Source organism: Phalacrocorax carbo, chromosome 3, assembly GCF_963921805.1.
Source record: "Phalacrocorax carbo chromosome 3, bPhaCar2.1, whole genome shotgun sequence".
In the NCBI taxonomy this organism is placed as follows: domain Eukaryota; kingdom Metazoa; phylum Chordata; class Aves; order Suliformes; family Phalacrocoracidae; genus Phalacrocorax; species Phalacrocorax carbo.
The window spans coordinates 123505380-123527117 of record NC_087515.1 but is presented as its reverse complement, the minus strand read 5'-3'; the positions used below and the strand labels follow the sequence as shown (position 1 = coordinate 123527117).

Genomic DNA, 21738 nt, shown 5'->3' with positions numbered 1-21738 from the left:
AGGAGATTATCCTCCCCTCGCCAAGCCTCACTGAATTGTTTCCACAAGCAAAGATGCTGATTTCCAAAGGTGAAGGCAGAATCTGTTTCAAATATGAAACATGATGAATGTCATATAAGACCCTAGGACTGACTGATGGATTGGGTTTGTTTCTTCATTTTTTAATTACTGAAGGAAAAAGAAAGATGACAAAGCTTGCCCTAACAAAATTAAAAATTCTTAGCTACGCTTATTTGAGAAGGTGTAATTATACAAACATTATACGGAAATGTAAGAAGTATACATTTTTAACTAAAATATAATAAAGTGGTTGTACTCAAAGCAAAACCAATTAAAGTGAGCATGTTTAAAAAGAAGAAGAAAAAAAACATATCTGAGATTTAGGTCCAGCTCCACAGCCTGGAAGAGAAGCTCTCATGTCCATAACAACACTAACTTACGATGCAGAAGTACTTGAAAGACCTGCCCCAGTGACACACACTGTGCAACAGGTACAGCAGCGCACATTTATGGCAAAGATTCTGCTGGTAACATCAAAGTAACAGACTGCGCTTCGTGGTCCTGTTCTCCATCAGTTTGAGTGTAAAATACTTACTATTATGAAATACGCTGTGGGTGAAGCATGAGGGGAAGGAGGGGACAGACGACGGACTGAGGGGACCAAATATCTGTGTCTAAGTGAGTCAACCTATGCTTCCTTCAAAGGCAGAGGAAACGTGTTATGATTCATCCGGCTGATTTTAGATGCTTATTTTCAAGTGAATCACTAACTAAAATTGCTTATTTCTCTCTGCTGGCTATAGAGAGGAAGCTTATGCTTACCCTCTTGGGTGCATACGCCGACAATGCAGGCATGTGAAGTTAATGAAACGAATCCCATTTGCAACAACTATTTAGCCATAAATGAACAGGAAGCGAAGATTCATGCCTGGTTAACATCAGAAATAAAAAGAAAATCTACTTAGAGTTACAACAGAAGTTTCTACCACCAATGAGAGGTTTCCCACTGAGGAGGGACATGCACTTCATCAAGACCCATCCTCTACCCAGGGGATGCTGTAACAAGAACCAGCAAGGTTCAGACATACACTTCCCTGGAACCGGAAGGCAGTCAAAGCAGTCCTCACCAACAGACCCAAAAGGTCTTGGAACTAGAAATGCCCCAGTACTTTTAAAACTCTATCCAACTCTAGGGGTTTAAAATATTCTGGGTAACAGAAGGATTCGGAGGGGAAACACACTAAATCCTTTTCTTCATCCAATGAAAGATTGCTCTCAGTTCTGCTCTTACAGAGAAGACATTTCTGTTGGAATTCACAACAAAATCTACTCATCTGTGGATATTTTTAGTCACTGAAAACAGCATAGGCCTTTAAAGCAAATCTCTCACTTGCCGATATCCATCCAGAACAACTGTGTGGAGGGTAAAATACTGAATCAATCAACATAGGATGTAAGTACTGTAAGTCAACAGGAGAGGGGTTACAGACCTATTTCCTCTGTCAGTGCAGCATCTTCTGATGACACCATCAAAACCATGAGATACCACGTTGTCACTCATCGCCTGTATGTCATGGCCCTGGTGGAATGCAGAAAGACTTCATGGAGCATCTTCACTCTCTCCATTGAGTTCCAAACAACAGAAATGCTTATTTCCTTCTGGAACGTAGCCCAGCTCTCAGATTATCCACTAATTGAAATAATCTTCCCACAGAATGTAGTTAGATGGTGTAACTCATTTGCAGTTGATGTTCAGGACAAGTTAGCAAGACAGAAAGATAAGCAAAGGGCAGCCTTAGGAAAGACTAAATGGGAGACTAAAACTTCCACTAACCTGCCCTACAAGTGTAACATCCACCAATATCAAGTACTGTTGCTACTTTAAAAGGGAAGATGAGCTCACTGATCTCCCAGTGTCCCTCTCCTCCACTGCATGTAGTGTTAAGAAACAGGATCCAAAGAAGGGCCACCAAGATGATCAGAGGACTGGGAAGCTGCCATACGAGGATAGGCTGGGAGAACTGGGTTTGTTCAGCCTTGGGAAAAGGAGGCTCAGAAGGGATCTCATCACCGTGTATCAGTACCTTAAGGGGCAGCTACAGAGAAGATGGAGACTCCCTTTTTACACGGAGTCCCATGGAGAGGACACGGGGGAATGGACACACATTGCTCTTGGGGAGATTCCGATTGGACACCAGAGGGAAATTTTTCACAGTGAGGACAGTCACCATTGGAATAATCTCCCCAGGGAAGGGGTTGACTCGGCCTTGTTGGACACCTTCAAGAGTCGTCTGGACAGGGTGCTGGGCCGTCTTGTCTAGACAGTGCTCTTCCCAGAAAGGTTGGACTAGATGGTCCCCGAGGTCCCTTCCAACCTGGGATTCTGTGAACTGCACTGACCAGCCACCTACCACCCCCATCCCCCATAATTTTGTCAAATTTTGCTGAAATGGGCCAATGAACAAAGAGGTAATAATGATGCAGAAGTTTTAAAAAAATAAACTGTTGTGTAAAGCAAAGAGCCTTAAATCAGCTGTGATGCAGTTCATTTGCCAAATCAAAGCAGTAAAGACTAGAGCTGGGGCTTCTGGACAAGAGAAAAGTAGGATTCAAACATCAAGAAAAATAAGTTCATTGAATAATTTGTTCAATGGTTTTATAACCTAATGCTTACATGGACAATAATTATCCATTAGTAGTCAAAAATGTCTTGGATCCTTGAAAGCTAATATTCAAACATGTTTTGAAAGAAATACAAACCTCATGATATGAGGTTTAAAATTTTATCTCGGTATTAAGGATTACGATGAGACCTTCTCGGAAAGCTAATTATCCCATATATCTACTGCAAGGTTTCTTTCATCTTTCTCTAAAACATGTGGTGATGGCCATAATACAACACCATACCTCAAGTTAAAGTTGAATTAAAGAATTCCTAAATTCCTGTTATATATAACTTAAGAAATATGCTTGTATTTCAGAAACTTAAATCACTAACTGATGGTTGGGTGTTTTTTTTTTTTACCCGTATGAGCAGACTATTGCACAGCTGTCCTCTTTCACAATTCTTATACTTTCTTCTTAAGTAACCGATTCTGTCTGCCACTATATATAAAATACTGAAATACATGAACAGGAGACTCTGTATGGGTTTTTTGTAACAAGCCATAAACTGCTCCTGATTAAACACTTTGCTTACATTTTAACAAAGCTATTTTCTTGCTACTTCAGAAAAAAACAGCCCCGTATTTATATTTGCATGATACTTATTTGACACTACTAATGCTGCCACACATACCCCAATATTATGCTAGTTGTCTTGCTCAAGCCATATTCCAGGCTCTTCCAGAGATCAGCAAGTATATCTGTCTACACTGTCTTCAGTGTAACACCCTTTCAAAACATTCACACTGCTACAAAAATTAAGCAAATTAAAAAAAATATAAGAGCATTTTGGCAAAATCCAAACAAATTTGCTCTTTGAGAGGGCTGCATTTGGTTTTAGTCTTATTCTATTACAGTAACATCAAACACTTAAAAGGCCCATAAAGTCTATGCATCAAAATAAATGTTATTTTCCTTTTGAATAAGAAAAAAAGATAACAATTTCATCTCAAATGTCCTCCTCAGCTACATGGTGACGTCAGCCCACTTCGACAAATATTCAGATAAACACGGGTGTACACTGCGTGGGCTATCCCCCAGAAGGTTGTCATGCAATGAAAACTTCACCCGACCATCCAGGCCTGGAAGGCAACTTCTCAAAATGTAAAAATACATTTGACAATTGCTGATCTGAATTTTCAGTGTCACTTGAAAAAAATCAGACCACCTTAAAAAGTTTTGGGGGGATGGGGGTGTCCACGGGCAGGAGGGGGAGGAAAGGAAGTCCACAGCTGAGCATGCCTCCCTACAGATACTCCATTTAAAATTTGAGAAATACAGATAGGAAAAGCAGCTCAGTTACCTTACAAATCACACTGATAAGAGGTGTAGGCTTTTAAATAATCACATGGCAATGCAGAAACCAACAGTCAGGCAACGAAACTGGTACCTCACAAAACTCTTTTATGGATGAGAAAGAGGAAGGGGAAGTTAAAAATTTTAACCTACTACCTCTGGAAATAATCAGGATTCAGGGAAAAAAGGACCGAGCTTTATGCAACCATTAAAGAAGCACTTACAATATGTGTGGTCCTTCTGTAATCCAAAAACATGGTATGAATGCTTTTGAATAGTGTTCAGAATATACTTGGGATGTGATTAGATACGTTTGCACCAATCCCTCAAAAGGAAGTTCTGATTTACTAGACTACTGTGTTGAAATGTTTGAAAAAGAAAACATTAAGTGTTTGAATATAATCATCATAAACCTGTGACGATATAAGGGTAAATCAGTCCAGATGGCAGCGTGATAACATTTTGTGTTTCTAATCTATAAAAAGATGTATAAAGTTCACCCTCAGGCATATATAAAAGCATGGTTGAAATCTAAGATGATAAATGCTGGGTTCAAAATTGAAATAAAAAAAAAACTCAAATAAATGTTTAATAACATAGACAAGCATTATGGTTTCAGTATATTTTGCCTGTCTATCATGTTAAGAGCTATAAATTATCAACTACAACATTATATTTTGAAGCCTTACTGAAGCTTTTTTATTACTACGCCTTAAGGCGTAAATTTGTTCGTACTGAAGGATAAAATGGAATCAAATCTACACCCAAAGGGTTTCATCAAAGTATACTTACACAAAAAAAAGTAGGATAATAGCAGATACACAAGTGAATCTCTCCCAAAAGTCATAATTTTTAATAAATTAATGGAATTTTAACACCATGGGTAGTCACATAGCTTTAAATGGGACTATTTCCTTCAGAAAAGGACTAAAAGATTAAGGTGCAGATTATTAACACCAGCATTTTCCAGACTTTTTAAAGTGGTAATCCCTTTGCCATTCAAAGCCTCACTTTTATGATACATGCAGCGGTTCAGGGGGAAAAGGTTATCAGAAGTAGTCAACATGGGTTCACCAAGGGAAGATCATGCTTGACCAACCTGGTAGCCTTCTATGATAGCATGACCAGCTGGGCAGACAAAGTGAGAGCAGTGGATGTTGTTTATGTTGAGTTCAGCAAGGCTTATGACACTGTCTGCCATAACATCCTCACAGGCAAGCTAAGGAAGTATGGGTCAGATGAGTGGACTGTAAAGTGGACAGAGAAGTGGCTGAACAGCAGAGCTCAGAGGGTCCTGATCAATGGGGCAGAGTCTGGATGGAGGCCTGTCACTAGTGGTGTTCCCCAGGGGTCTGTGCTGGGTCCAGTCCTGTTCAACATAGTCATCAATGACCTGGATGAAGGGACAGAGCGTAACCTCAGCAAGTTTGCTGATGATACCGAGCTGGCTGATACACCAGAGGCCGTGCTGCCATCCAGTGAGACCTGGACAGGCTGGAGAGCTGGGCCCAGGGGAACCTCATGAAATTCAACAAGAGAAAGTGCAAGGTCCTGCCCCTGGGGAGGAACAGCCCCCCGCACCAGCACAGGCTGGGGCTGAACTACTGGAAAGTGGTTCTGCTGAGAAGGCCATGGCAGTGCTGGTGGGCAGCGAGGTGACCCTGAGCCAGCACCGGGCCCTTGTGGACAAGAAGGCCAACGGTGTCCTGGGGTGCATTAAAAATAGCGTGGCCAGCAGGTTGAGGAAGGTTATCCTTCCCCTCTGCTCTGCCCTAGTGAGGCCACATCTGGAGTGCTGCATCCAGTTCTGGGCCCCCCAGTTCAAGACAGGGAAATTCCTGAGAGAGTCCCGCAGCGAGCTACCAAGATGATCAGGGGACTGGAGCATCTCCCTTTTGAGGAAAGGCTGAGAGACCTGGGTTTGTTCAGCCTGGACAAGAGAAGACTGAGGGTGGATCTCATCAATACTTATAAATATCTAAAGGGTGGGTGTCAGGACAATGGGACTAGGCTCTTTTCAGTGGTGCCCAATGCCAGGCCAAGGGGCAACGGGCACAAGTTGGAACACAGAAAGTTCCACCTCAATATGAGGAAAAACCCCTTCCCTGTGCGGGTGCCAGAGCAGGGGCACAGGCTGCCCAGGGAGGCTGTGGGGTCCCTTCCCTGGAGACACTCACACCCCGCCTGGACGCCGCCCTGTGCCCCTGCTCTGGGTGTGCCTGCCCAAGCAGGGGGTTGAACGGCATGGTCTCCAGAGGTCCCTTCCAACCCCCACCATTCTGTGATACAGGTTTCAATAGGCCAATTCTTCCAGAAAGACAAGTCAAAATCATTAAGATGATCAACAACTGGGGCACAAAGTATCATCACTCAAGGAAACAGGCTTAAAAGTGTTAACAAAATAAAGAAGACATTTAAGAGGAGAGGGGGAGTAGACGGCAGAGAGGAATCTGAAAAACCTCAGACTGACTACCCTGATAAAATGAAACTGGAAAATACCTTATTGTTTTAAAGACTCACAGTGAAATACTCATGTTTGGATGACCAGTTAATTACAAATCAAATTAATACTACTCAAATTAATGCTACTTTTGAAAATAATTCTGCAGCAGTACCGCCTACTTACCTTTAGATGCAATTAATGTCCTTCAGTTTCTGCACCCTGATTTTACACGGGTTATTTATGTTAAAACAGTGTATTTATGTATAAATACACTAAGATCAAATCTTTCAAGATCTGCTAACTTTTTCCGCATAGTGGTACACTGTTACACAGTATGTAGCACTATAACCTAGATACTGTTATCACTCTATCTATACACAAAAGCTTCAGAATAGGGATCTGTACAGAGACCAAGTACTCTCTATAAAGGGCAATACTTAATTCTTAGGGAAAGCCCCAACTTGGTTTTCTCTCCAACAGACCTAAAGTTTAGCCTAAGGTCATGACTAGACAACTGCATTTTGTAGCTACAAGATAAACCTCACCTCCATGATCTTCTCTTACCCCTTTTCAAGTTACGATAATTTTTGGCTCCTACAGTACCTTGTGGCAATGAATTTAGGAATTCAACAATTAAACTGAGCACTGTTTAAAAAACTGCTTCCTTGTGTTCGTTTTAAGCCTGCCATCTGATAATTTAATTAGGTGCCCCTAGTTTTTGCTATGAAAAGGGGAAATAATTGTTCCCATTCACTTTCTCCCCGTCGCTTTAGCACCCTGCCAATTTAGTTTCTCCTTGTACGGAATTCATTCAATTCTTTTCTAATTCTAGAATATTGTTTTTATAATAGGGTGAGTACAACAGCAGAACTACTAGTAACAGTTTTCCTCACACACTCTCAACTCCTTTAAAATCTAATCAATTTCTGACAACTACTATGCCTCAACTACTAAGCTTTGAGAGCTGTCTCTCCACTGTGCATCTCAGATCTCTTTTTCTATGAAAATAAACAGCACAGAGCTCATGTATACAATTTCAGTTTACCAGCAATGGATTTCACCCATTTTATCACCCACTCAATTCTGTGAAAACCTGGAGTGTCTCTCACAATTAGCGTTTGATTTCAGTACTCTAAATAACTTTGCCATTAGCAAGCTTTCTTGCTTCTCCAAGATCCTTGGCACATCTCACAAGTAACTTTGTTCTAGTGTGAAAATAAACTATTCCTACGCTTAATTTCTCATCTTTTATTTAGTTGGTATGTTGTAAAAGGATCTCTTCTTTATATCCCACAACATTCTATAAAGCTACTGAGACAGCGAAGCTATTAAAAAGCCACTAAGCAATTTACTAAAAAGATTAAAACTACTGGGGTTCCACCAAATTCCATGCTGATGTTGCATGGAACTTTCTTCTTAGCAGTAAGACAGAACCTGAAAACATGCAGTTTTGCAGTTCCTTTTTAGACAGGATGTTCAACAGAAAACATAAAAATAATTTTGTGTTTAAACAGTGTCCAGTATTGACATTTAATTGATAATCACCGATTTTAAACATTCATTCATTCATTCTTCCAAGAAACCTTATTTTTAACCGATAGCTATAGTCGTTAGATCAATCCTTATTTTGTGCTATATGTGGAACAAGCAATAATAAACTACACTGAATACTGTTTGAATGAATTAAGTAGCAATACTTGAAAGCAATAAACATTTCTGCTCTTCACATTTTTTAATTCAAAGCACACAAAAGGGAGCTACATATCATGAATACAGGATACCAAAAAAGGGTAATCAACTCTCACATGACGACTGAATTTTGTGTTAAGCCATGGATGATCTAAATTGAAGTTACATAAACAGAAAACTAATGCCACTGGCAAACAGCCCCGTTCTGTAACGTTCTATTTGAGAATCACTGGTTAAAGAAAGAGAGACGCTGAGCTTTGACAAAGAACGATATGGGAGATGACATCAACTTCTTTTGGCAAATGAGCTCAGCGTGCCAGCTAGCTGACAAATTAGCTTCTAAAAACCACTAACAGTAGCTTACAAAGTCACAGCTGTTATCCTGTTTTGAACAACAAAATGTTGATCTCAGTTGAAATGTCTAGTTTTACAGAAGATTTGTAAGTGCCCTGATTTCTTCCTTTTTTTAAAAAAAGGCAATAAGTTAGACTGAGAAAAGCACAAGGGACTGGCAATGACTGTACTCTGATGACTCTGTGGTGATGTTTAATAGACAGGATTAAGTATACTTGCTTATATTCTGCACCCTCCTTAAATTTTAAAAAATCCCTAGAGTTCCAGGCTCAGTAGCAACATAAATCTACAAATACAAGAGAACCATAGCCACTAGCAATTTCTTCAGGAAACTCAAGCAGTTCCCAGGATATTAACTTTGATAGTGGGAAGAAATGCATCAGAAAACCTGGCATCAGAAAACTTGTAGGAGATTCCATTAGGGGAGTTAAATCAATTGAAAGATGCTAATACTCTACTAAACAAATATTCTCCAATGCTGACTGGTGGGCAAAGTCAAAAAAAATCATAGTATTACATAGCACTTCAACTATTTAAGTAGTGTAAATCTTCAATTTTATGGCAAAATATCAGGCAATCTTCTCTATTTGTTAGAGTTATAGGGGACTAAAATATTAAACACAACAGAGACAAACTCAGTCTTAATGCTGGTACTCCTATGACCTTCATCATCGGTATCTAAACCATCCCTCGAATGACATACATTTATTAAAGTACTAAAATAAAAGAAACCTATCATTCCTGTTTTACAGATGGCAGACTGAAGGACTGAACAGTTTACCTATCTTCCTGAAGGCTCAAAGCGAAGTCTGTCGTTCAGCCCCACAGCTAAACTGACCCCTCAAGCGCCAGACTACAGCCCGTTGCCGCTGTAGCATCCTCTCTGGTTTTTTACAGTTCCTTTACCACCATAACACTGCAATAACTTCAGCATAATCACCCCTGATTTGTGGTAAATGACAGGAATAATCAAACCAGGTTCAAGTGACTAGCCCAAAGCCAACAAAAAACCCACTGGTCAAAGCTTGGATTGAAACTTCTAAGATCCTACATTTAGACATCTAATAAAGTTCTTTATTCAATAATGCTACAAGGCCCACTTCTGTAAACACACTTTCATATTTTTTTCATCTTTAACTAAAGTAGAGATAGTATAATAATGAACTAAATAAGGCTTCAGTCATGTTAAGAGCTGAACACAACCACATATTTTCAACAGCAAGTCTAGTACTTATTTTGGAACAGGTACGACCAACACCCAAATTCAGACCCAGAATCAGTCTGTCTCCCTTATGTACTTGTAAAACAGAAATTAACTTGTTTACCTCCTAAACAAGCATGAAGGAGGACAGAAGCAGCTAGTAATTAACATCTGAAAACATAAAACACAGCAAGTTCCATTAACAAATACCCTGTTTGTTACAAAGTGAAAGCAGCAATACAGAAGACAGAAGAAACATTTTTCTCCTTATTTTCTTGGGTCTCTCCACAGAAATATGAGAATTCTGGAAGAGGAGGATTATGCTGTACAGACTTCTATACAGCCATCAAAAGAAATGCAAAAAAAAGAATAAAGGTATATACGATGTTTTAATGATCTTTCCGCAGTCTCCCAGAAAGAGTGGCTTTGCTGTTTACAGAATTCTTTACCCTCAACACTTTGGCCCCTCCCCACCCCAATTTCACAGATCAATAACTTGCAAATGAAAAAAAAAAAAAAAAGTCAGAGTCCCTGAGAGGTATTTAAATACTCTGCTTCTCGCTAAACCCAACGCTTCTGAGTTTGTTAATCAAACACCTCAAAGTAAGACTGCGGTAAAATGAATCCATGTCTCTTGACAGTATATCAGTGTCCTAAACAATGAAGCATCTCTTTAGTTCTTCATCTGCATATGGCTTAGTTCAAACACAGCTCCTGCGCAAGAAATACATCAAATAATCATCAAAAGGTCAGTGTTGGCGTGAAAGCAGCCAAAATAATCAAATCCTTACAATAATTTTAAGCAAGATACAAACCTTTGAGATGGAAACATCATCTCAGGACCCATCAGCTTCCCTCACCATGCCCTGTTTTACACTGAAGTGGAACACAGAGAAAACTGTCATCTCCTACCCTTGAGCCACCTGCAAGTTATTGTTGTTATCCAACAGCCTACAGAGCCAACGTGTCAGGAGTTTAGGGCACGTGAAGATTCTGGTATTCGGGTAAAGGAGACTTGTAGCCTCAATCTGCTACTTCCAGTATTGTAAAGAAACCATTCGGTCCCCATGAAGCTACGCACTGGCACCTATCAAAAGTTGCGTATGTTCTTGATCATAGAAGTGGACATGCTGAGTTCCAAACCGTTAATTTTAGTTTGGAAAACACATACAATGAAGCTCATCTATGCACAAGAATAAAGAAACATCGTACTAGATCAGAACTACACTCCATATAACCATGCCCCCTTTTAGGAATTGATCAGTAATTATCCATTCCTTGTTTAAACCATGGTATTTGACTTGTAGAAGTTCATATATCCATCACTGGAAAAAAATTAGCTGTTTAAACTTAAAGATGTATGGAAAAAGCTAAGCATATTCACAAAAAGTGCACTCTAGTTGTTTACTATAGAGTAACTGAGAAGTCTGGGGTCTGTCTTTTTCTTTTTTTTTGGTTTTTTTTTTTTCATTTTATTCTCTCTGTACCCCCACCAACCTATATATTTGATACAGAGAATACCATATTTCTCCCAAGGGTACCGTGAAGAAAATAAATAATCAATATTTGTTAAGTACTCTCATAGTGTGACATGCCACAAAAGAGCACATGGAAGTTAGTAATTCGTCTTCACAGTAGAGTTCGAATACTGTGCAGGGAAGATGGCAGACAGCCATACAGTGAGCAATGAGTGATAAAAAGAAAATAACTGAATAACTAACTCTGAAGTGAGCAGCATTTGTTCCATGTAAAGAATGAGTCAGGAGTTCTAGGGACAAAAAAAGATGCAATTAATTTTAGCACGGTATTAGAAGGTATCACATACACCGGGACTCTACTAAGGATCACTGGAAACCTTAATTCTAGCGTTTCTGTGCTAATTTCATCAACTTATTTTTCCAGTGTAGAGTTTAGCTGAACTTACTTTTTTTAGCAGAGGAACACAGACTTAAGGGGGGGACCCCAACAAAGGAAAAACCATCTACCCTATCAGTTGGGAATAGTTCTAGTTGCAACTTCTTCAGAATTTGTCTCTAAATTAATAGGCAATCTTGTAGAAAATCTATTTTAGCTGCATATCTGTCATCATGTGTCCAGTCTAGTAATAGTTACTAATGAGACTTGAAAGGAAAGCACTCAAAGAATTAGTGTTCTGTAAAATTCATTAATTCTAAAAATGTATCTGGGCATAATAATATCATGTAATGAATATCTGACTCTTTCAGCTTATTTCAGTTATTCAAAAGGAAAAATAAACTTGAGTTACTGAAGCTCCTATATACAGATAAAACAGATATTTTCTACCCACATCAGAAAATGAGAGGATTGAATTGCATTCAGTTATGAATTGGATTTGTTCTTCAATTAAAAGAGAAGAAAAATAAATCATACTGAAGCTAAATGACAAACCAAATGCTATTCCATTGTAATTTTGTCCAAAAGACAACTAAATTTGTTATTTCTTCAACTCTTTGATCATTATGTTTAGCTTGTAAAGATGCCACTTACTACTACAAATACTCCATTTCTAAACAGGCTGGTATCATTTTTCCTGAAACTGGAATATAAACATTCTGCTGCAGAGCTGCTTCAAACCCACACTGGGCAAAACTGGACTTAAAAAGCAAGAAAACGTTTAGATTTTCATAAAAAATAAAAATAATTTAAAAAGACTTTGAAGAAAGGACAACAATTACAGGTTTTACAGAACGAGAAGGATAAAGATGGCAAAATAAAACTGCGTATTCTGCATATTCTGCCTTATTCCCAAATTCCAACAGCTACTGAAGCTTTTTTTTTTTATGAAATAAGATACACTCCACCTATAAAGACGTAAAGGCACAAAATGTGCAAAATACAGGTTAGCCCATTTTACACTTGACAGAGAATACAGGTATTTCCGAGGGTCCCAGCTGTAAAGCCCATGCCATAAGAATGACTCTGGGTCACAAAAAGCCACCTTCCTTTAGCACTGGGGCTTTTGGCAAAGCAGCAAACTGCCCAGAGCACTGCTTGAGCTTACAGAAAGATCTGGTAGCGCTGATCTGTACCTCCCCCTGGGCTCCCCAAATACATGAATAAGCCTGGCTACAAGGATCTGCTCTGGCAGCATTGTTACAGAGTACGAAACCCAGAGGAGATGAACGTCACGGAGAACGTACTGTTATAACTGACATCATCTAATGAATTCTGGTACAAAGTAAATGTTATATGTATTAATCTATAGTGTAGATCCCACCCCACTAAAATACAGCTTTCTTTAAAATACCAAGCTTATAAAGGACAAAGAAATTTTATTATTCCACGTCGATATTAACCAATCACATGCTCCTTGATATGCAAGTATGTGAAACAGATTTGTTTGATTCTTAAACTAAATTTTGACAGGGATAACCTTGAGTCCAAAGTCTTTTCAGGCCCAGAACAACTGAAAAACACCACTCCAGAAGCAGAATGCTATCAGGAAAGGAATTCAGAAGGTGCTAGAGAACTCTGTTTTTCAGCCTGGATTAATTTGAAACTACGCTGCCGAATTTTCCATTAAAACTGGTTTGTAGTGCTCCTCTTCCAACACTCTCTTCCCATCACTAACAAGGAATTTTGCCATACGGTTCCAAAACCAATTCGGGTACTAAGTGCCCATTCATTGCTACGGCCTGTCCTCATACACGTCGTAGTCAGTAGGCAACACCCAATAGCCTCCAGGCTGTCCACTATCACCTTTTTATGCCAGAACGCAGAATTTCATCCTGCTTAGCGTCTTTGACCCTCACAGCACATACAGCCAAGAGGCAGACCCACAACCTGCGTTTGCTCTTGAAATGGAAACGCAACAATTCAATTATAGGCTAGGTCTCCAAGTTAAAATCACCCAACTGTCAACACTCCGCAGGGCTAATTGGTTTGGGTGCCTACTAGACACTTCCCTCATGGAGCTAACAAGTAGACACAGTGGATTATCTTCTTATAACAAATTATTATTCTTCCATCTAAACAGAACAGAAATAAATGGTTAAAATAATAAAATATCTAAGTATTAAAAAATAAATAACGCATACACAGTCTTCTCCACACAGGACATTTCCTCAAAGCTTGCATTATTTATCCTCAAAGCTTGCATTATTTATCTTAGAAGTTACAGGTCTGGATTCTGGCAACCAAACCACAGGGTCTCTCTAAAAAAACAGCCCTGCTTCCTCACTTTTGGGGTTGGAAGGTCAGAGAAGGGGGAGGTACGAGTGGAAGGAATGATTGTAATTCATTTTTATATTTTCTTCACTACAACCATTCAGTATTTAAGCAGTCTGTTACTCAGAGCATGGCAAAAAAAATATCTTAAGAAGATTCAACACCTGCTTATCTGAGCATCAGTGAATGGACTGGCTACAAATACTGCCTGCTTTCTCCTGGAGATGTGAAAAAATCAACCAACCAGCTCTCCAGCACAGGACACATCACGTGTCGGAGTTCAATACAAACATCTCTCATACTCTTCCCAGCCTCACTTAGGTTTGATTCTCTTCTATCACTCTGCAGACATACCTATACGGGCCTTTCTTAGTGCTGTGCAGAGACAGCCCAATTTACTCAAAACGAGCTCAACACCACACTGAACCCAGCCCGGCTGCTTCCAGTATCTCAACTGGCTATTTCAGAACAAACTGGGTTTCACATTGCCTGGGAGACCGGAGGGCAATGTTCTCCTATGCATGCTGTCACCATGAAAAGAGGTGCATGGTTTTTGTTCTTCATCCCGTTTCTTCATTTCTCCTCACCTTCAGTATTCCTCCTCTACAAAATGGGAGGCGTACTGTTAAAACAGAAACTCATTAAAAAACGACAAGATTTTCCTTCTAAATCTCCTCCTTCCAATTTTCTTCCTTCCAGTCCCCTCTCATTCTCTTTTCAACTCCCCTTCTCATTAATGATCTTCAGATCTCTGCTCCAACAAAAAACCACAATACATTTTTAATTACAAGGTAAAGCTTAGACTGTTGACAAGCTGTGGAAAAGATGATGATCCAGGTACTAAATACTTAAAAAAACAAAAAAAGGATGTAGAGACTAAATGAAAGAAAGGATGAAATTACCTCATTCTACTATTTTTTTTTCCCTAAAAAGTGGTATTTACAGGGCTGAGGATCTCAAACTTATGTAAGCATCATAAACAGCACAGAAATATTTCAACTTGCATTCACGGCTTAAGGAAATGTTACAGGGTCAGGTTGTTGGTTTTTTTTCCAAAAACCAACAGAAGCAACTGTGCTGCTCGGGCATCAGGCTCAAGTTCAAGCAGATAACGAGCCCAGCCAGTTGCACACAATAACTAACACTCTTCATACTAGAATATGTGGAGAAAGTGAATAATAAAATTAAAACCAATACTCTCCCTTCTCCATGAAATTCTTCAAATCACTCGTTTTTATTACAGTTCATTATATGGGTTTTTTCCCCTCCCTCTTTTTCAAACTTATATTAAATGGCTAGCTGCATACATTTAATTGTGTGCTCCTCAGGGCAGTGACTATTTCCTTAATTGTCTGTAAAGTCAGCCCACTGCTATAAACAACAGTACTATGCAATGTTAAGTAATAAAAAATGAGTAACGTTTTGTTGGGAAACAGTCATGCATTAATTATGCAAGATAATCTGGAAAATAGAGAAACAGAGAAAAAAACATACTGCTATGAATCCATAACTTTAAAGCATCACTACCCAATGAATAGTTTATGATATTCCATTTCAGTATTATATTTAATTTCTCTTGGGGTATTTAAAAAACATCTGTTCTGAAAGTTACCGAATGGGTATTGTTTACTCAGAAACTCTACAGGGTACAGCCCCCCTTCTATCCTGTCAGTTAAACATACACTATTTTAAATACATGTTATGGAGCCAATTGTTGAAGCAGGCACTTAGAATGCAAGGAATATTCTACACATTAAAATACACATGAAAAATACTGTCCAGGAGTTATAACATAAATCAAATACAGATTCTAAATTCAGTATTTAATAACTATGCAATTTAAAAAAAAAATAAATTCGTTTTTATTACTTACTGAACTAATTTCATGTCTTAAATCTACATTGCTGCAGACTTATACAAGCACAGAAGCTACTGAAACTGGTGTAATTTTAAAACCAGAGCAAATTTTTATTGCTGAACTATGCCCCTGAAAATGGGGTTTAATATGAAAACACTGACACCAAATCTGAAGAGTGTGAATACTCTGCTTTAATATTTCTTAAAATCTGTTCTCTAATCTTGCCTGAGGTTTGAAAGTAGCATGTCTGTATTTTTCCAGTAAATGTTGTGCAAAAGCTTTACAAACATAGATCTAAATCTGCAATTGCCATTACTAAAATAAATGAAAAATCTATAAGCAGCAGTGAAACTGGCATGCAAAGAAAAGAACTGTCAAGACATATATTGCCTAAAAATAAGCTTACAATAACTATTTTAAAGACTGTGTGTGGTCTTACCCATATATTTTGGCAAGATGCACTTTCTCCAACCACAGCTAGATTCATCCAAAAGCAGTGGCACTGGAGAGTCTCTGTCTCACCTGTCAAACTTGAAGAACGTTGTTCAGCAGACCACCATGAGTCCATGGATAGGATCCACAGCACTACAGCAGCTGTTCTTGATAAGTGTTCTCTAACTATAGAGGCAAATGCTTCAAAAATGTTCTGTAAGAGGATCACCCTTAATATACGTGCATTTAAAAACAAACAGAAACAAAAAGTGTATCTAGAACCAGTCTTTCAGGACATTTATGGCAGAGCAGCATCAGTGACTTCATGTGTATCTCTGATATTTGGAAATGATCACAGAAGATTCAAGTCTATCAAATTTGCCTTAGAATTTAATTAAACTTATTTACCTCTCTCAGATTATTACACTCTTCAAATTGCAGGCAATCAAATAAAACAACTAGAACCCTTAAAATCTTCATACAGCCTAGGAAGATGAACTTTCTTCTTCTCAGTTCCTTTCCCACGTGACACGGAAAATATTTTCACACCAAGCTACAAACAGACGAAGTGGGAAGGAGAGGTAAAAGCCTGCTTGGCTTCCGTAAAGGTAAGATTCAGTGAAAATGGGATGAAGCAAGAAAAGCTGCCAGTTTTAAAACTACCTAAGCGGATATTTTGACAACCAGAAAAATCTAAGGAGAGAGCTTATCTGAATTCTGTCTACATAAAATAACTTTGACTGTTATTAAAAAGCATATCATCATTAATTTCCAGAGCCATGTGAATATCTTCTAAAAATAGGTCACTGCTTTTAAATACTGAGATCTGCTCTGGTTTAACTACTGGTAGCATTGTATCCTAGAAGCAAGAAAGGCTCTAGAGAGATTACTTTCACTTTTCCCTAGATATATTTAGTGTACTAACTAGCATAGTTAGGATATTATTTTTCTTTGGTTTTGTCAGTAGCATGTTTGAAATAAATTTTATTAAGTGGTAGTGTATGTAACATTGCATTGTGGGTAGCAGTTTCCTGCCTTAACCTAGCCACATCCTCAGCTGTTATATGAGACAAGTTTCCCATATTTTCTGCAAGTTGACTTTAAAAAAAAGGAAAAAAAGGAAAAAAAAAACAGAGAGAAGAAAACAGCTAGAAGGTTAGGATGATCTTAAACACCATATATTGACTGCTTAGAATGCGTTCACCTAATCAAAAGGGCGCTCTCAGTTACTGTACAAGGTATGTATTTGAGGAACACAGGAAAAGTAACACTTGTCAGAAAAAATGTCTGAGCAGCAAGAACAATCAAGATGAGAGACATTTGACCATTAAGATGTAGCCCCTTATTCAAAGCCTAATCAGGGGTTAGATTATTTCCCTGGAGAATATCTTTTCTATTCTATGAAGCAGTGAGAGAGCTGCCAACTCAGGGTGAATGAAAACAATTTATTACTACTTGCTATTATAAGATGTACTCCCTGGTTACTGGAAGATGACCATCCTTTTAATTTAAATAACAGTTCAGTTTAAGGATTTATTTGATCTTCAGTTGCCTGAGTTCACTGTACAGAAAACATACAACAGTTGCTTACACTAGAAATGTAACAGCAGGTTTTCCCCCCTCTATGTTCTTAGTGGTCCCAGGCACTGTCTCTTTCAAGCAATATCTTATGTAGAAAACGGTCATAAGGGAGAGAACCCAAAGTCATCATAAAGAGGCAGCCGTAAAACTCAGATGTTCAATGCTACTCATTGCAGGCACCCATAAGTAGCATTTTAAAATTAAGGACTGCTGAAATAACCTCGCTGTTACAACAGGCAGCTTTAGCTTTTGCTTTAACAGATTAGTGTATGTGTGATATCAGCTCGCCTGAAGCTGTTGCAGAGATGTTGGAAACTGGAAATCTACAAGATACCCAAGTCTAGCAAGAAAAGTTTCATAAAAAGGGCAAATATTTTAAATCAAATGGTCCATTAAATATATTAGCTGCCTCAGAACCTTAGAACCATCAGAAAACACAGTACTATCCCTCTAAAAATGATAATTGCTGCTAAGTTATGAAAAACAGAGCCAAGGAGAAAGGTTTCACTCCTTAGAAAAAAAAAAAAAAGAAAAAAGAAAATATTGCTCTAGGGGAAACAGATACGTTACTAACACCTACAATTAATACTTGCATCTGAGGAAACTGCATTAGGACTTTCTGTATTACAAAAATCAGCGTCTTGTTATGGTATATACTGTAAAACTTGTAAGTGCAATTTAACAAGTTTGTCATCATACTGCTTTGAGCGGAATATTTCTGTCTCTGGTTGTAGCACAGAAACAAACATTTAAGTACAAATAAGCTTTCAGCAGGGTATCATACTGTTTACATGCTGTATGAACTTGGAGTGACGTAAGGCAAAATGTCTGGAAATAAAGCTTGGCTTAAAAATTTCAAAACATTTCGAAAAAAGCGAAAGACGTAATTATCTTTTAGTGTTGCATTACAATTGACTTTAAATAAGATTTCATTTGTCATCGAAGATCAAGTTCATAGTTTACCAGAGAAATTCCTTAGCATAATACTTCCTTTGTAAGTGTAATTGTGACTTAAAGCATCCCCTATGGAACACAGACGTTAACTTTGATTTCTGTAGATCTACCTTTTAAACAAAAGGCTGTCAAGCGTAAGTCTTCACTCAAGACCCTGCTTTATAGGGTGGTTTTTCAGGATTCATCCATCTGCTTCATTAGGAGTGCAAACTATGCCGAAAGAAGCCGTCAGTTTCACAGGTATTAAGTCTGCATAAAGTCTAGCTTTATAATGCCTCTACACTTAAAAAAACTAGCATTTTTCAGTGGCAGTTTCTGCAAACTACATCTAGATTACTCAGTTAAACTATTTGTTTTTCTGCTTTTAATGGATTTTGCCTTACTACATGCGGACTTCACTGTCGCTGTAGTGGTCTTGATCTTGACAGCACAGGTGAAAAAGTACGTACAGTAAAAAAAAAACAACCCACCTTACAAAGGTATCATATCAAAACACAGTATCAAAGTTAGAGAATAACTTTGTGTACACAAGGGAAAGCATTGAAAGCCATTCCAGAGAAAGCCTGAGCACAGTATTTCAATGCAAGAAATTTTAAAATTCAGACTTCTGTAGGAAGTTCAGTGTTCTGATATTAAAGATATGACTCAATAAATTCTGGAGTTTTAAAAAAAATCAAACAATTGCATTCATATGAATGAAAACAAGTATTTCAGATCAAGACATGAGTTATCTATTATATACAAATACTGAATCTACCTACCAGCAAATAAAAGTTGATAAAAATCTTCAATGCATAGCTGTAGTTGAAGAAACACTGTGCTTACAATTAAGAGTTCCACAATAACGGAGGCAGCAACCTCCAAAAGCTTTTGCTGCATCAAAAGTTCATTGAAACTGTAATGCACACAAACATATTTTGTTTCTATGAAAAGATGGCCATTCTTTCCATCATTTTTATACTTTTAACTTTTTTTCCACTGACATTCTTAACCATACTGTGAAAATATAAAGAAATAAAAGCAATCCATCATTAGGAGAATTAAATATCACCCTTACTTTTATATAAGATGGGTGATTTGCAGAATACTTTTTCATTAAGGTAGAATTCTCTAAATTTGGCAATATCTAGTAACTTTCAAAGCACTGAATTAAGAACAATGCCATTTACCTTACAGTAAGTATTATGAAAGTAGTTTTTTATGAACAGGGTTTTATGTTGCTTTGATAAATGTATAATGAAAATCAAAACATACAATCTGTGCTGTTTACTGAAATCTCCTTTCCCATTTTCTGTCCATGCCCACAAAACAGAGAACCTGCTCTCCCACCCACACCTCCAGCTACTCATCTCGCAGAATTCCTGGCCAATTTCTTACTGGGAAAGCTGAGGACAAAGAGGAAAATAAAAAGGAGGGATGGCAGCTTCAAAGAGTCGTATTTTATTTTACAAATAAAAACAGAACAACATCTAGAAAGTGCCTTCCACAATTCTTCTGCTCCCAAAAATATACAGGTCAAAAAAAATTTTAAAAACCACTCAGCTAAAACTAGAAAATACAGTGCATCTGTGATACAATCAGGCTAATAAGAAAAGTTCTAGACGTAATGTCCAAAGAGGCAAAAAATAAGATACTTTCTCAAAGATGTTTCCAATTTTGTTCTGAATTTGAGTGAGCAAATCAAGACTACTAATACACACTGTCTGTGCACATTATTCCTTACTACACACAGCATTTTGCAATTTATTTCAAAGCCTCTATTATAAACAAAAAAATACTGCTTTTGTTAACCCACTCCGTACTGGTACAGTAAAGGCTTATATTACACAATCAAAGTCAAAGTTACAATATGTTAAGTATATAAAAAAATATTATACACACATGCACACATATGATATTAAGTATTTCAATCTTACATATACATCTAATTTATGTTTCATTTTAAAACTAAGTGTTAACATTAACTGGTGAATAAAGTTATTTATAGTCTTCCAAAAAGTCTAAGGCTGTTCTATTTCTCTTAAACACCAAAACTATAATAAGCAATTAATGTAAGCGCAATCAAAACCTCCCAACTCTCGCAGTTCATTCTGACGTGCAACATCTACATTAAATCCCAGCAATGCCAGTATTCAAAAGCATCTCTGAGGCTGCAGTACACAACTAGTTATGATATCCCAATGACATATTTTGCCCCAAATATAAAAGAAACATAATTGCCCTTAATTTGCATTACATAAAGCTGCCAAGTACTTTTGAAGGCATGTAAAGCAAGGCAGACATGATTTAAGATTTGCAAAGGAATCCCCAGACTAACACTTCTGTGACAGCCAATTACAGTAAAAACACAAGCCCAACAAGCAGCCTGCTACTAGACCTTAGGAAAGGTAAAGTTTCTTACAATGAGTTACAGATTCACAAGTATAGGAAGACAAGGAGAAAAAGTAAAACAGAAGGAATCCAGCCACCCAGCAAATATGAAGCAGACCCAAGATCGTGATACAATCCAAAGATGTAAATTATTGTAAATCATCACTGTTGTTCAGAATTTCACACAGCCACTTGTGCCAGTTTTGCTCACTTTTCCACAGACACAATAATGAAGGGGGGGGGGGGGGAGGGAGGGGGGAGAGAAAAAAGAAAAAGAAAAAAGGAGGGGGGAAGAAGAGTGGGGGGAACCTGAACCGAGAGTACAAATAAAGTTCTGCTGTCCATATGCTTTAACTGTACAGAAGTTTGGGCTCTTACAGCATTCTGTACTCTCTCCAAATCCTCATGAGTCACAAAAATTAAAAAGCTATATCCTTCTGGATGCCAGGAAGGGCCTTACCACGGGCCTTTTGTCAAAATATATAAAAAAAAGAAAAAGAAAAAAAAAAAAGAAAAGAAAAAAAAAGGAGAGAAAGAAAAAGCCACAGTGTAGGCAGTCCTACTTGGAGTCCTCTGATGTCACAGCCACATGACTCGCTCGCTCCAGTAACAGTGCTTGCAAAAAAAAGGAGTTTTAAAGCTTTTGCTTTTTTGGATTGTGTGAATGCTTCATTCGCCTCACAAACAACCACAGAACCACAAGTGCGG

The 21738-nt window shown here is 38.0% G+C and overlaps 1 protein-coding gene across 7 annotated transcripts in view; it reads right to left on the bottom strand.

Annotated features, from left to right (window-relative positions):
- SUPT3H (SPT3 homolog, SAGA and STAGA complex component) overlaps nucleotides 1–21738 on the bottom strand; it is a 288244-nt gene that overhangs the window by 221663 nt on the left and 44843 nt on the right. Inside the window, exon 2 of one of the 7 annotated variants that reach the window (XM_064448210.1) lies at nucleotides 1491–1579. The exons of the other annotated variants lie outside the window; for them this stretch is intronic. Coding sequence (XP_064304280.1) covers nucleotides 1491–1561 — 71 coding nt within the window. The 5' untranslated portion in view covers nucleotides 1562–1579. The remainder of the gene's footprint in view (nucleotides 1–1490; nucleotides 1580–21738) is intronic. 7 annotated transcript variants of the gene reach the window in all.